At 43.2% G+C, this 16,109-nt stretch overlaps 1 protein-coding gene across 1 annotated transcript in view; it reads left to right on the top strand.

Moving 5' to 3' along the window:
- The window catches only part of amph (amphiphysin), a gene marked incomplete at its 5' end in the record, with an annotated part of 62,058 nt that overhangs the window by 22,946 nt on the left and 23,003 nt on the right, over positions 1-16,109 (top strand). The window contains 3 exons of the mRNA XM_080010551.1: positions 190-309; positions 854-937; positions 3,476-3,502. Coding sequence (XP_079866677.1) covers positions 190-309; positions 854-937; positions 3,476-3,502 — 231 coding nt within the window. The remainder of the gene's footprint in view (positions 1-189; positions 310-853; positions 938-3,475; positions 3,503-16,109) is intronic.

Below are 16,109 nucleotides of genomic sequence, written 5' to 3' on the forward strand. Positions count from 1 at the left end.
TTTCTTCCATTCTGCTCCTTGTCTTGTTTCCAATGGTAAGTGGAGCTTCTCTTCGTGATAGAACTGATGTCCACACCATTAAGCCATTACCCATCAGCCCCTTTTTGGTTGGGTGTTACCTGCTCTCTTCTTCCTCCAGTCTTGTTCACTCGTGTGAACCTTCTAATCAGAACGCTGTTTTTATCGCAGCTGAAAAAGGGACCTCCGGTGCCCCCCCCCCCTAAGGTGACACCCACCAAGGAGGTGGCTCAGGAGCAGATCATTGACCTGTTTGGAGGAGAATTCCTTCCAGCACCTTCACCATCACAGGTTTGGAGAAGAAGTCATTTCTATACTATACTTACTATAGCCATGTCTGGAATGAATCTGGCTGGTCCAGAATGCATTGCATTAAGTTTGGAATGTTCTAAATATTGATTTCACTCACAGAAGCACATATAACATACAACTACCAAATATATATAACGTATAACTGTATCTAGGGAAAGTTTGAACCAGTTTGTTTCCTAATGCCATCTATTTCAGTGCATTATTAAGTTACGTAGGGGATGGTAGCTCAGGAGGTAGAGCTGGTGGTCTAGTGATCCAAAGGTTGCTGGTTCGATCCCAGGCTCCTCCTGCTTGCATGCTGTAGTGTCCTTGAGCAAGACACTTAACCCCTAATTGCTCCTGATGGCTGCGTCCGTCGGTGTTTGAATAATTGTAAGTCGCTTTGGATAAAAGCGTCTGCTAAATGTCTAAATGTTATTTCAAACATTTAGATGCTGTTGAAACTGGGCATTTTATAACTATTTTTGGCTTTCCTACTTTTTTAATCACATTTTTCTAATTCTTAATTATTTTTTATCTCCAGCCCAATGAAAGACCGGGTGAATCCCTCCTGGATCTGGACTTCGATACTTTCCAACCAGATGAAAGTGTGTCACCCATTCCACAGGTCAGTTCACCATGTTCCCGAACAAGAAACAGTGTTCACTAAGAGGAAACATAGTGTTCACTAACAGGAAACACAGTGCTCACTAACAGGAAACGGGGTTCACTACTAGGAAACACAGTGTTCACTACCAGGGAAACACAGTGTTCACTACCAGGGAAACACAGTGTTCACTACCAGGGAAACACAGTGTTCACTACCAGGGAAACACACTGTGTTCACTAACAGGAAACGCAGTGCTCACTAACAGGAAACGGGGTTCACTACCAGGAAACAGTGTTCACTACCAGAAAACAGTGTTCACAAACAGGAAACAGTGTTCACTAAGAGGAAACATAGTGTTCACTAACAGGAAACACAGTGCTCACTAACAGGAAACGGGGTTCACTACCAGAAAACAGTGTTCACTACCAGGCAACAGTGTTCACTACCAGGAAACAGTGTTCACTACCAGAAAACAGTGTTTTCACACACAGGAAACAGTGTTCACGAAGAGGAAACATCGTTCACTACGAGGAAACAGTGTTCACTATGAGGAAACAGTGTTCACTACCAGGAGGCAGTGTTCACTAACAGGAAACACAGTGTTAACTCCAAGGAAAAAGTGTTTACTACAAGGTCAGTGTTCACTACCAGGAAATACAGTGTTCACTAACAGGAAACACAGTGCCCACTAACAGGAAACGGGGTACACTACCAGAAAACAGTGTTCACTACCAGGAAACAGTGTTCACTACCAGGAAACACAGTGTTCACTACCAGGAAACAGTGTTCACTACCAGGAAACACAGTATTCACCTAGATGAAACAGTGTTCACTTACAGGTAACACAGTGTTCACAACTCGGAAACATTATTCACTACCAGGAAACACAGTCTTTACTTACAGGAAACAGTGTTCACTAACAGGAAACACAATGCTTACTAAAAGGAAACAGTGTTAGCCATCAGGAAACAGTGTTCAACACCAGGTGACAGTGTACATGACCAGGAAACATTGTTTACAGCCAGGAAACATTGTCACTACCAGGAAACAGTGTTCACTAACAGGAAACACAATGCTTACTAACAGGAAACAGTGTTCGCCATCATGAAACAGTGTTCACCACCAGGAGACCGTGTACATGACCAGGAAACGTTGTTCATTTCAGGAAACACTGTTAACTACCAGAAAACAGCTTTCACTACCAGGAAAACGTGTTCACTACCAAAGAACACAATGCTTGCTAACAGAAAGCACAGTGCTTACTATTAGGAAATAGTGTTCACTAACAGGAAACACAATGCTTACTAACATTAAACTGTGTTCACCAACAGGACACACAGTATTCACTCAAGGAAACAGTGTTCACGACCAGGAAACATTTTCCACTACGAGGAAACATTTTTCACGACCAGGAAATAACAGTGTTCAGTACCAGGAAACACTGTGTTCACTTACAGGAAGCAGTGTTCGCCAACAGGAAACAGTGTTCACTACTCGAAACATTGTTCACTATCAGGAAACACAGTCCTTTCTATCAGGAAACAGTGTTCATGAACAGGAAACACAATGCTAACTAACAGGAAACAGTGTTCGCCATCAGGAAACAGTTCACCACCAGGTGACAGTGTACATGACCAGGAAACGTTGTTTACGACCAGGAAACGTTGTCACTACCATGGAAACAGTGTTCACTAACAGGAAACACAATGCTTACTAACAGGAAACAGTGTTCGCCATCAGGAAACAGTGTTCACCACCAGGAGACAGTGTACATGACCAGGAAACGTTCACGACCAGAAAACCGTTGTTCATTTCAGGAAATACTGTTAACTACCAGGAAACAGCATTCACTACCAGGAAAAAGTGTTCACTACCAGGGAACACAATGCTGACTAACAGGAAGCACAATGCTTACTAATAGGAAATAGTGTTCACCAACAGGACACACAGTTTTCACTACAAGGAAATAGTGTTCACCACCAGGAAATATTTCCACTACCAGGAAACATTTTTCACTACCAGGAAACCGTGTTCACGACCAGGAAACAGTGTTCACTACCAAGAAACAGTGTTCACAACCAGGAAACACTGTTACCTACCAGGAAACAGTGGTCACTACCTGGAAACACAATGCTTACTAACAGGAAACATTGTTCACCATAAGGAAACAGTGTTTACGACCAGGAAACAGTGTTCACTAACAGGAAACGGTGTTCACTAATAGGAAACACCATGCTCATTAACAGTAAACAGGGTTTGCTATCAAGAAACAATGTGCGCTAACAGTAAACAGTGTTCACTAACAGGACACACTGTTTAGGGAGAACATTGATCTGGTGTTATTTATTGATCAGATTGTTAATATGAACATTTTGTTTTTTTCATTAATTCAAAGTTAGTTTTTATATAGTCTATAGAATGTTAGTAATAAAGTAGTATATGAAACTAGTATTTATTACATTTCGTAAAGTTGATTTGTTATCTTTATATTTAATAAAGATTTAATTTAGGTTATTAAAATGTGTTTTTTTTACCAATATTTCCTTGTTCCTGCAGACAGCGCTGCCTTGGGATATGTGGGCGGTAAGTAAAGCTCAATATTTTGGATAAAGAAATGGATAAATGTTATACATATAATACTTACCATATTATATTTCCTTCTGAAATGTTTGATGTTTTTCATCCAGCCACTTAATCCAGAAAGTGTGGACAAAATGACAGAAACATGAAAATATGTCATAAGGAGACATGTCTGGCAACTATTACAAGTCATGTCAGGTTATTAGGTTTCATATTCGGCTGTTACAAATCATATCTCGCTATTTGGAGATTACTAGTTCAGGTTACTAGTACCCTTTTTCCACCAACACAAACGTAGTTTTGGTTCTGTGCTGGGGCTGGTACCGGTTCGCAGTTGGTTCAACTTGAGAACCTTCTAAGAACTGGTTTGCTTTTCCACAGGAAAAACGGACCCAAGAGCCACGTCATTACATCAATGCACGTACGTCGTCATGCAGATTCATGCACGCCCACATGTGTGCGCTTTTGCACGTACCATATGCGTTTTATATTTCGGGTTCCATCCCGTAATTGTTATGGTTTGGATTATTATCATAATTATTCTACTTGGCACTTTTCGGGTTAAAAGTGTCTGGAACATGACAGCCGCTGCAGCTATGGACATGGTTGGGGTGTTGTTAGAACCGGGACGTGGCAGACATCTCTTTGTTCAAGTTTCATACAAATCGATCCACATACGGGGTTGGAATTAGTCAAAACCGTCAAATTTTACTGGAAGTAGCCGAACGTCCGTGCGTCACCAACACGCCGAGGTTGTAAAAGTTGCGGTCTGGTGGTGCAGCGAGATGAGTTTGTGGAGTGAGACGCTTTGTGACATCGTCATCTTATTCCTTATAAATGTGCAGGTTGTGGCTACAAACTTCCATTCACATCGTGCACACTGCATAGTGTAGACTCCATCACTCTGTAGTGGTTACAAACTGTGTGTGTGTGTGTGTCTGTGTGTGTGTGTGTGTGTGTGTGTGTGTGTGTGTGTGTGTAATATCTTACCTGCTTGACAAGGGTGGGGAGTTTGGTTTGATATTTTATTCTTTTTCCCTTTTTCTAAATATAAACTCATTCTATTCCATCGAGCCTGGTGCCTTGTCCTTATTTTGCAGCATTGGATCCAGTCGTAACACAAGCTGTAGGAGTGGAAAACAGTCCAAAACATATTCCCTGTTTCTGATCTCACACATAAAGTTGGCTTGCAGCTCCAGAACAACGGGTCCGAATCGTGTCCCTTTAATTTTAGTACCAAAAGTTTACAAAGTTGTCTAAAATGTCAGTGAGGGACATGCAGTGTTGATTCCGTTTGAATGGAACTTCCACACGGAGTGATTTCCTCCCACAGAGACACTGTGAGGCAGGACTCTGTGGACTACATACAGTAGGAGCCACTTGGAGAGGGCAGCTGGTGCATGACAGAGCCTAGGGAAACCAGTGATTGGGGGGTGGCTGACCCATGCAAGAACTGTGACAGGTTCATGCTTGGACCCTGGCTGTAATTATATCCCCCTCGATGATGTCATTTTGCAGCGGCGCCTGGGAACGCCCCCAGGCTGCATTTGTGGAAAAACAGTTGCAATTCTTTATCTGTCCAACGGGTGAGCAGTGGTTCAAAACGTAAAGCAACTCGCATACGGGATATTCCTGCGTTTATTTGATGAAAAATATACATTTTTTGGAACAGAAAATATGTTCTGTACATCTAATACAATCAATATATACATATCTGATTTTAAAGAACGAATGGTTTGAAAGAATGAATGAATCCATGTCTTTTTTATTTGTAGATGTATTTAATTGAATGAAACTAATGAAAACACTGCGTAACCGTGTGTAAAAGGTGTTATAATTTACCTAAAATAAATTTGAAATATTGCAATAAATTTAATTGCAATACTTAATGTATCCCAAAAGTAAGTTGCCAGAGCGTTCTTTTTCGCGCCGCAGGAACTTTTCATCGTTCTAAGGACGCTTTTGGAAGAACCGTCCGTTTCATTGTGTCCTCGCTGCAGGAACGACTGTAGGACGATCGTACTTAGAGAAACTCATTCAGCTCCTGCTCCAGGACAGGGACCAAACCTTCAGTGATGGTTGTGCCGCTGATCAAATCATAAAATAAAAATAGTATTTTTATTGTTGCTGTACTTGTTTAATTTGACGAGGTGAATTGAATGAAACAGAAAATCTCTGAGTGAGCGAGCCCGTGCTTTACCAAAGTGGGAACAATGTTTTAAATTACATCTTGTAAATCTAATATGAGTGAAGATTCAGCAACTGGGTTTATTATTAATCACCTCAAATTTGTTTAGAAACAAATTTTAGTGGATTGATAAGATGAAATAATTGAGAGCTACGGAGCAAACAAGGATTAGTGCTGAAGCCCTGCTGGATGATGATGTCACACCCAGGTCTCTGGTGCCAGGTTCTCGAGGATCTCCCCCAGGTCCTAGTGCCCCTTGCGGTGTTCCCTCATGTTCAACACACAACACACACACACACATATATATATATATATATATATATATATATATATGTGAGCGATACCCCTTGCGGTCGCTTGCGCCGGCGCTCCAGTCGACTTTTGCACATTTTAGTATTTTTTTCCGTTTTTTATCATAATGTCCACCAAAAAAGCATCGGCAGTTACCTCTTCCGGTCGCGATGCACTCATGGATATAAAAACTTCCCTAAACTAACAACTTTGGGACTTTTTATCCGTGGAAGCAGAGTGGCCGACTGAAATTCTACGCGGAAGACGCTCAACAACAACAACAAAAATGGAGCCGCTGTTTCACGAGCGGGCCCAGAATGAGGATGGACCTTACCGTCCACCTCTGCCAAGCATCCTTCTTGCCAATGTTCAGTTTCTGGAGAACAAGATGGATGAACTTCGAGCGAGGATTAAATTCCAACGAGACACGAGGAACTCTTACATCCTCTGCCTGACGGAAACATGGTTAAACCCACTGGTGCCGGATGAAGCGATCCGTCCAGCCGAGTCCTTCTCCGTGTTTCGCGGCGACAGATCGGGGGAGTCGGGGAAATCCAAAGGTGGAGGCGTCTGTCTAATGGTAAACAACCGCTGGTGTAACCCCAACAACACCTTGTCTCTCTCCCGCTCCTGCTCGCCAAACCTGGAACAGCTGACCATCTTATGCCGTCCATTTTATCTCCCCCGAGAATTCAGTACGGTCATTATTACAGCCGTTTATATTCCAACACAAGCGGATACTGACACAGCACTGTCGGACCTGTATGATTTGTTGTGCGGATTTCAAAACAAACATCCTGATGCGGCTGTGGTGGTGACTGGGGACTTTAACAGGGCGAACCTTAAAAGAGTTCTGCCTAATTTCCACCAACACATCAAGTGTGCCACCAGGGGAGATAGAACTTTGGACCATTGCTACGAGCTTACATGAACGGATACAAGACCGTCTCGCTCCCTGCTTTCGGGAAATCTGACCACGCCACGATCTCGCTAGTTCCCGTTTACAGGCCTCTGATCGAGCGAGAACTGGTGGTGACGAGGGAAGTGAAGCGGTGGACGGACCAATCAGAGGCTGCGCTTCAGGACGCACTCGATGACATAGACTGGACATGTTCCAATCAAGTTCAAGTGACGTCAGCGAGTTTACGTAGGTAGCGGTGAGCTTTACGGCTACGGTAGCAGATAGCATCGTTGCCACGGTGAAAGTTCGGATACCAAACCAGAAACCGTGGGTTGATAACTCCATCCGCTGCGCTCTGAATGCTCGCACGGCCGCTTACAACGACGGTCTTGTATCCGGAAATATTAACAATTACAAAGCGTGGTGAAGGACGATAAACGGACGTACAGGGAGACTGTGGAGCTACAGATGGAGTAGGGGGACGCAAGACACCTGTCGCAGGGGCTGCGGACGATAACATACTACAAGAGAGCTCCTCCCCAGCCACGAGTGTGGACGCCTCCCTAGCCAACGCACTGAATTCCTTTTATGCGCGGTTTGAGTCTGGCAACACCACCGCTAGCTCGCCGGATAATTGGAGTTACACCGCTAGGGATGAGCGCGCACTCTCAGTGTCCGTGCAGGAGGTCAGGAGGGCTCTGAGGCGGGTGAACACCAGGAAAGTTGCTAGCCCAGACGGCATATCTCGGTGAGTACTGAAAACCTGTGCTAACCAGCTAGCTCCGGTGTTCACTACAATATTCAACATCTCCCTGGCTGAATCTGTTAGGAGGTGTGCTGAGTGAACCCAGGTGCAGAGAACAAGGCAGAGGCGAGGTGGCAAAAATAGAGGTTTACTCAAAACAAGTACAAAAAACTGGGCAAAAACAAATAAGAAGTCTCGGGAGCTTGGAACAAGAGCGTTGTCATGAGGTTAGACAAACTCAAGACTGAGCGCCCGAGGACACAAACGACAGGGTCTAAATAGGGACGACCAAACGAGACACAGGTGAAACATATAACCTAATGAGGCAGGGTAATCAGGAACAGAAATAGGTGAAGCAGAGCAACCTTGAAAAGGCAGTACTGGCGGCATCTAGTGGCCGATGCCGGTAGGACCCGGGCGAACCCTGACAGAATCAGTGGTCCTGTCCTGCTTCAAGAGGTCCACCATCGTTCCTGTCCCGAAGATCGCCTCTCCTGCCTGCCTGGATGACAACCATCCGGTGGCCCTCATCTCGGTGGTCATGAAGTATTTTGAGAGGCTGATTAAGGATTATATCTGCGCCTCCCTCCCCCGCACCTTGGACCCGTTGCAGTTTGCGTGCCGGCAGAACAGATCCAGGGATGACGCGGTCTCGCAGGTACTGCACACCACGCTCACACACCTGGATGGCCGGAAGGGGGCCTATGTGAGAATGCTGTTCATCGATTACAGTTCAGCTTGCAACACCATAGTCCCCACCACACTAGCTGTCAAGCTGAAGGAGATCGGACTGAGCCCGGGGACCAGGTGATAAGTGTCCATCGCTGGTCAGACGATAATGGGTGCATGTTTTTGGTGGGGGTCCTTACTGACATGAGGTGGAGGAAACCCCATGTGAGCACGGAGAGAACATGCAAACTCCACACAGAAAGGCTCCTATTTGGGAGATAACCCGACGGAACACGGAGCCAACAGCGCCCCAGGCGGGAATCGAACCCAGGACCTTCTTGCTGTGAGCCAGCAGTGCAATGCACTGTGCCACCGTGCCACGTGATGTGAGTTTTTTCCCGCAAGCCATAAGAACTGTCAATGCTGACCTCACCAGGGGTCCTCACTGAGCCACACACATAGGCTCCACTACCTTACTGTACTGTGTTTAGCATAATGTACCGCATACTGTGTCACTGTTCTCGGGTGTTCAGTGTAACCGTATTGCTGCGCTGTACTGTTGTATACTGTGCTGTATTATCACACAAACACTACCTCACTTTATTCACATGCCACTTTAATGCACATATCTGTATATACATAAATAGCCTATCCCATATACATACATAAGTCTATCCCATATACGTAAGCCTATTCCCTTTATCTATTCCATTTAATTTAATTCAATTTTATTTTATTCTATATATTTTTACTTTATTCTATAAGTATTCGACTAACTGTAATACATTTTAGGAATCATTTAGTTGGTCTAGTGGAAAGAAATTTTCCTAGGACATATGGTGTGTAATCACCAGGAGCGTTGCATTACATTTCACTGCATATACGTATGTATGAAAGTATGTATACTGTATGTATGTGACGAATAAACCTCTTGAATCTTGAATCTTGAATGCACATACATATATTCATACATACACACACACACACTCACACACACACACACACACATATATATATACTGTATATATATATATATATATATATATATATATATATACATACACACCCACACACACATATATAAAATAGTAGTGTGCCATTTTCGACTGGTTCAATACTGTACTCAAATAAAAATGAACAAAACTTTCATAAAAAGATTCCTCTGTGTTCTCTGGGACAATTGAATGGGCTTGAGACAATGACACTGTGAAGGAAAAATTCTTCTGCAAAGATCAGTGAGGTTAATCTGCCCGCTACAAGAAAACAACATCCGAGAATATTCAAGACATTTATTCTGCAGAATAAAGAGAGAGATTCAGTACTGCTACAAAGCAGCGCTCGGATCAATCTGCTATCACAGAGAAAACAGGAGGCTTTATACAGAAGAAACAGGGTGTGGTTTGGGTTAGAGGTCTCCAAAAAGTCTGCCTTTCCCCCCTTAACTGTCTTCCTGGGTGCTTCCTCCCCTAACTGTCTTCCTGGGTGCCCCCCCTTCCTAGAATGTAAATAACAGGTACTTGCAACCTTGACCTGGCAAAATGGGGGTTGCATGACAATGTAGTTCACCAGGAGTGTCCCTCATCTCCATCGAAGGTAAACAGGCCACGTGTGATCGGATTCCTATCATATTGGAATTGACATTGTAGGAGCAAAACATTTCTCTTTACATAACTCTGGGGGGGGGGGGGGGGGGGGTTCCTGGGAAGACAGACACATGTTTTCAAACCCCCTTTTGGAGGTAGAGGCCTTTGTCCTCATTCAAAATAGTTGATCGTAATCATTTTTCCCTCACAACATAAAAACAAAAACAAATAGCAGGGTAAGTGTGATAATGGTGATAATGTACATAATAGCAGTGTAAGCTTTAGACGATATGGTAATTCATGTATTTGAGTTACATTATTTCCTCAAATATAAACAGTTACTCAAATAAAAACCGTGCCTCTAATAAATGCCAGGGGTGTGGTCAACAAAAACAAAGTCCTAAAGCCTACCTCAGATTAAGACCAGGGTTAGGGGAAATTCCAAGGATAAACTACTGATGCCTGTTACACAGCATGTGTACAGTATGCCGGTTAAGCATAATGTACATTTCCGCTGCTTTACTGTAAATTGATCAACTCGTGAATACAATCATGCTACCTTCAACACTTTGTTGTCTTCAACTCATTGTGTGAGAGGTGAACCTAACTCTGAGAATTGGAGCAGGTTTTTTTTGTCCTACAGTGTTTTTACTTATTACCACTACTCGTTTGAAGTATATTATTAGTATTTATCGATCCCTGTTGCTTTCTATAATGACAACTAATGCACACACACAAGTGTAACGGACCATCTGTGCATTATGACTGTTGATTGTATGAGATTTTTATCTGTATTGTTGCATCACCCTTTATTGTTTGTCAAATGTTTTACCTATTGCTACCTACTTTCTGTTTTCATTTTTATAATCATTTGTATCATAGCCTTACAGTCTTCAACCTTTACACAAGGATAACAGTACTTGTCTCTAAATGCCGCAGTACACTTTTTGAGTGACTATGAAGCAGACCGCAGACACTGAATCCGTACATATGCAAATGCAGACCGATTGGCCAAAATCTCCATACTCCAATGGAGCAATCCACCCCTTTCTCACTGAGAGATGACAATTCCTCTCTATAGAGGGGAATCAAATATCCAGTTTCCTATTGTATGGCGATTCATTTAATATTTGGCAACTAATCCATGAAGTAAACCATGGAGTTTAAACTGTATCAACAGCAAAACAATCTTGGATGTTTAAAAGGACCCATATACTCTTTAGTCTCTTTAACGTTTGGACAAATTATTATTATATCCCTGTTGTTGATTTTATTAGATCGACTGATTGATTTCTAACATTTTATTGTGCCATTCTGTTTTTTGGAGTTTGGAAATTCAATCTATTAGAATGGGGGTGGGGTGATTGTGGAACCGTTTTGCCGACAGAGAGGCTCAAATGCAGAAATTAGTTGTGATATTTCACAATTATTTTAAGTAACATAGTTATATAGTTATATGGAGTGATGTTACAACACCGTCTATCTAACCATTCAGTATCACACTGCATTGTTGTGGCCCACAGTTATTTAAGATGTCCACTATCAAGTTGACTCACTGTCAAGATTCAAGATTCAAGACTCAAGAGGTGTATTCGTCACATACATATACATACTTTCATACATATATGCAGTCAAATGTCAATGCAACGCACCTGGTGATTACACACAGTATGGCAGCGTCTCTACCACCTCAGGCAGCTGAGGAAATTCCGGGTCTCGGTGAGGATCCTCAAGTCCTTCTACTCTGGAGCAGTGGAGAGCATCCTGACAGGCAACATCACTGCCTGGTTTGGGAACTGTACTGCCCAGGACAGGCGGGCCCTGCAGAGGGTGGTGCGTTCAGCTGAACGTACCACTGGAACTATGAATCTTGAATCTTCTAGACTGAACACAATAGCTTCCTTAAAACAGCATTGACAGTTCTTATGGCTTCGGGAAGATACTCCGTCTCAGTCTCTCTGTTCTCGCTGTGTGACTGCGGAGGCGCTTGCCTGACCGCAGCAGCTGGAACAGTCTGTTGTTGGGGTGGTGAGGATCCTTCATGATTGTACGGGCTCTGCTACTACACTTCCTGGTGTATAAGTCCTGCAGGGAGGGGAGGATAGTTCCAGTGGTACGTTCATCTGAACGCACCACCCTCTGCAAGGCCCGCCTGTCCTGAACAGTACAGTTTCCAAACCAGGCCATGATGTTGCCTGTCAGGATGCTCTCCACTGCTCGAGAGTAGAAGGACTTGAGGATCCTCACCGAGACCCGCAATTTCCTCAGCTGCCTGAGGTGGTAAAGACGCTGCCTCGCCTTACTCACCAGAGGGTCTGTTTGTAAAGTCCATGTTAAATCCTCTGTGATGTGGACTCCCAGGTACTTGAAGCTGCTCACCCTGTCAACAGAAGTCCCATTAATCACCAAAGGCACGTGCATCCTCGGTTGTAATCCACGCCTAAAGTCCACAATCAGCTCCTTAGTTTTGCTGATGTTCAGGTGGAGGCTATTGTCCTGGCACCAGAGTGACAGGTCCATCACCTCCTCGCGGTAGGCCTTCTCATCGCCGGCGGTGATCAGGCCCACCACAGTGGTGTCGTCAGCAAACTTGATGATGGTGTTGGAGCTGGACCTGGCCACACAGTCATGTGTGTGCAGGGAGTACAGTAGGGGGCTGAGGATGCAGCCCTGGGGGGATCCTGTGTTCAGAGTGAGGGAGCTTGACGTGTGCTTCCCCACCCTGACCACCTGGGGGCGGGCTGCAACGGGTCCAAGGCGCGGGGGAGGGAGGCGCAGATGTAATCCTTAATCAGCCTCTCGAAACACTTCATGACCACTGAGGGGAGGGCCACCGGACGGTAGTCATTCAGGCAGGCAGGAGAGGCGATCTTCGGGACAGGAATGATGGTGGACCTCTTGAAGCAGGACAGGACCACTGATTCGGCCAGGGAGATATTGAATATTGTAGTGAGCACTGGGGCTAGCTGGTTAGCACAGGTCTTCAGTACTCGCCCAGATATGCCATCTGGGCTCGAAGCTTTCCTGGTGTTCACCCGCATCAGAGCCCTCCTGATGTCAGGCTCAATCCCTGAGAGTGTGCGCTCATCCCCAACGGTGTAACTCCATTTAGCCGGCGAGCTAGCAGTGGTGTTGCCAGACTCAAACCGCGCATAAAAGGAGTTCAGTTCGTTGACTAGGGAGTCGTCCACACTCGTGGCTGGGGAGGAGCTGCTCTTATAGTTTGTAATAGTCCGCAGCCCCTGCCATAGCCGTCTGATGTCCCATTGCTCCATCTGTAGCTCCACAGTCTCTCTGTACGTCCGTTTAGCGTCCTTCACTGCCCCCGCAGATTGTACGACGCCGCTTTGTAGTTGTCCATATTTCTGGATACAAGTCATTATTGTCTGCATTTTATTTTGTCTTTATTTTAGATAAATACTTTTATATTTCTTTTACTTCACTTCTTTCCATTTTAGATTTCAAAATGTTGTTTAAAAAAAACCTGTTTAAATACTCTTAATGAATGAATTGAACTCTTAATAATTGAATATTGTTTTATTTTAATAAATACTATGCCCTTATTTTATATATTTTGTAAAGTTGAGTTGGGTCTGAGACTAAGAATGTCATTACTGGTAATGATGCTTGCATTGTTATCAAGTATTTGACAATAAATTTAAACTATAATTACATAGACCAAGTTTGAGTGATCTCATTTCAAAGCAATTGAACTTCGTAGTTTAAAAAATGTAAAAACAAACACAGCCCCCATTAGACAATATCTCAGGTAATGAGTCAGGGTTAGGGGTGAAAATCTGAAATCTCTCCCTGGAATGTGATTGTGTTTTTTTTCAAGTTAGCGCTATCTCATGGTGACACACTGCAATTGAAAAAATGGGCCTGTTTACAGTCAAATTAAAACACGCCCTGTTAAGACACATGAGAAGGAGGGGGGGATGCAGCCAAATAGCAACCGACTGGGAAGCGCATGGTGGTTGGCTGGAAAACCGGCTGGAACTTGGCTGCAATTCGGCTGTCAGCCACCTGGAAGTGACCACTTCAAGTGGCTCGTACCGTTACCATATCACCAGGGGACTATGGTCCAATACAATCACTGAGCAAGTGCATTGAACAAATCAATGATGGGATGTGCCAGAATTTTCTCCAGTCAAACAAAAACAAAAAAAGGAAGAACGACTAAAAGGAAGAATGACTAAAAGGAAGAGCGACTAAAAGTCAGCGATCAGCTTCAATGGTTTATGTTAATAAGCACAAACCAATACAGAAATCTTGGTGCTGTCATGGACTCGGACTAAAATTTCAACAGCCACATTAAAACAATTACATGTCGGCCTATTATCACCTTAACAATATATCAGAATTAAAGGACTTATGTCTTCAGCAGAATTTTGAAAAACTTGTCCATGCATTTGTCTTTAGTAGACTAGACTACTGTAACGGTGTCTTTACAGGTCTCCGTAAAAGACGGATCAGACAGCTGCAGTTGATTCAGAACGCTGCTGCTCAAGTCCTCACTAAGACCAAGAAAGTGGATCATATCACTCCAGTTCTCACGTCTTTACACTGGCTTCCTGTCCGTCAAATAATTAATTTTGAAATTCTTTGTTGGGTTATAAAGCAATGAATGGTTTAGGGCCAAAATACATTTCTGATCTTCTGTTATATTTTGAAGCATCCAGAGCTCTCAGGTCGTCTGGGACAGGTCTGTTTGCTGTCTCCAGAGTCAAAACTAAACATAGAGAAACAGCGCTTACTTTTAATGCACCACATATCTTGAACAAAATCCCAGAAAACTTCAAGTCTTCTGCAACAAAGCAACTCAACTAGATCAACAGAACACCTCAACTAGAGCACAGGGCAGCTAAACTAGAGAAATGGAGCAACTAAACTAGAGCAACAGAGCAACTCAACGAAAGCATAGAGCAACTCAAATAGAGCAAATTGACTAGAGCACACAGCAACTCAACAAGAGCACAGAGCAACTCAACTAGAGCAGCTGAGTCGCTCCACCAGAGTTACTTAACTAGAGCACAGAGTTACTCAACCAGAGCACAGGGCAACAAAACTAGAGCAACAGAGTAATTCAAATCAAATCAAGGATGAAGATGTTCTGTTTGCAGCTGCCTTTTACTATACCAAATATTAATTTCTTGCATTGCACTGTCAGATTAATGACTTAATTCTATGCGTTCTATGATAACTTAAATATCTCCAGACTAGTTCTCTGGGGTTGGATGTCACCTTAACGAGGAAAAACGCTATTCTGGGAATAGGCAAAATAACTGTGAACAAAGAGTAAAACAAGGTTTCTTTGATTCATTTCTTGCACTGCACTGTAACTTTTATGCATTCTATGTATTCTATTCTTCAACTTTATGCATTCTATGTGCTTTTATAATGTGTTTCTTTGCACTTTGTCGTAAGGCTTTTGATGTTTTATGTAAAGCACTTTCAATTGCCTGTTGTTGAAATGTGCTATACAAATAAACTTGCCTTACCTTGCCTTACAGGTGGTACACAGCCACCTACTAATTTTTAGGATGAAGTCATAAAGCAACAAGTGGATCCTTATATTTGCAATTCTGCATGTCACCAGGACTCAGAAAACTCGAGTCTCCACGTCATTACATCAGCCGATGCTCCAAAGGAAACTGAAGATTTTTACTCATTTTATACGTAATGCTGATATAAAGAGGAGCACAAACTAATGCTACGTTCCATTATTGTTTGTGAAAAATTCTCAGAATTTTAAAATCTCAAACTATTTGAAATGGAAGAACGGCAGAAGCTATGAACATGGTTGACGTCTTATTTGATTGGTATGTCACAAACATCTCGTAGTCCAACTTTCATCCAAATCGATCCACATACGGAGCAAAAATTAGTGAAGGACCGACCATATTTGATCCCAAGTATTCAGCATGTCGTGCTTGACTGACACACCACCATTCTTAAACAAAATGAACCAAATTAGATTTACAGTAAGACTGTTTGTGGAGTCATCATACTATTTACTATAAATGTACAGATTCTGATTGAGAATGTACATTGGACCCTGTCCAGTCTGTGGTGTAGACTCTGACTCTGACTCTCGCTATGCAGTGGTTAGACATTTAAAACTATATGTTCATGTGTATATTTTAAGTACTTTCTTACCTGGTAGATGTCTGTGGATCCGTTTGATTGATATTGTATCTCTTTGGTCCACATTACTTTGCCGGATTAATTAA

Source organism: Zeus faber (genome assembly GCF_960531495.2).
Source record: "Zeus faber genome assembly, chromosome: 12".
Taxonomy (NCBI): domain Eukaryota; kingdom Metazoa; phylum Chordata; class Actinopteri; order Zeiformes; family Zeidae; genus Zeus; species Zeus faber.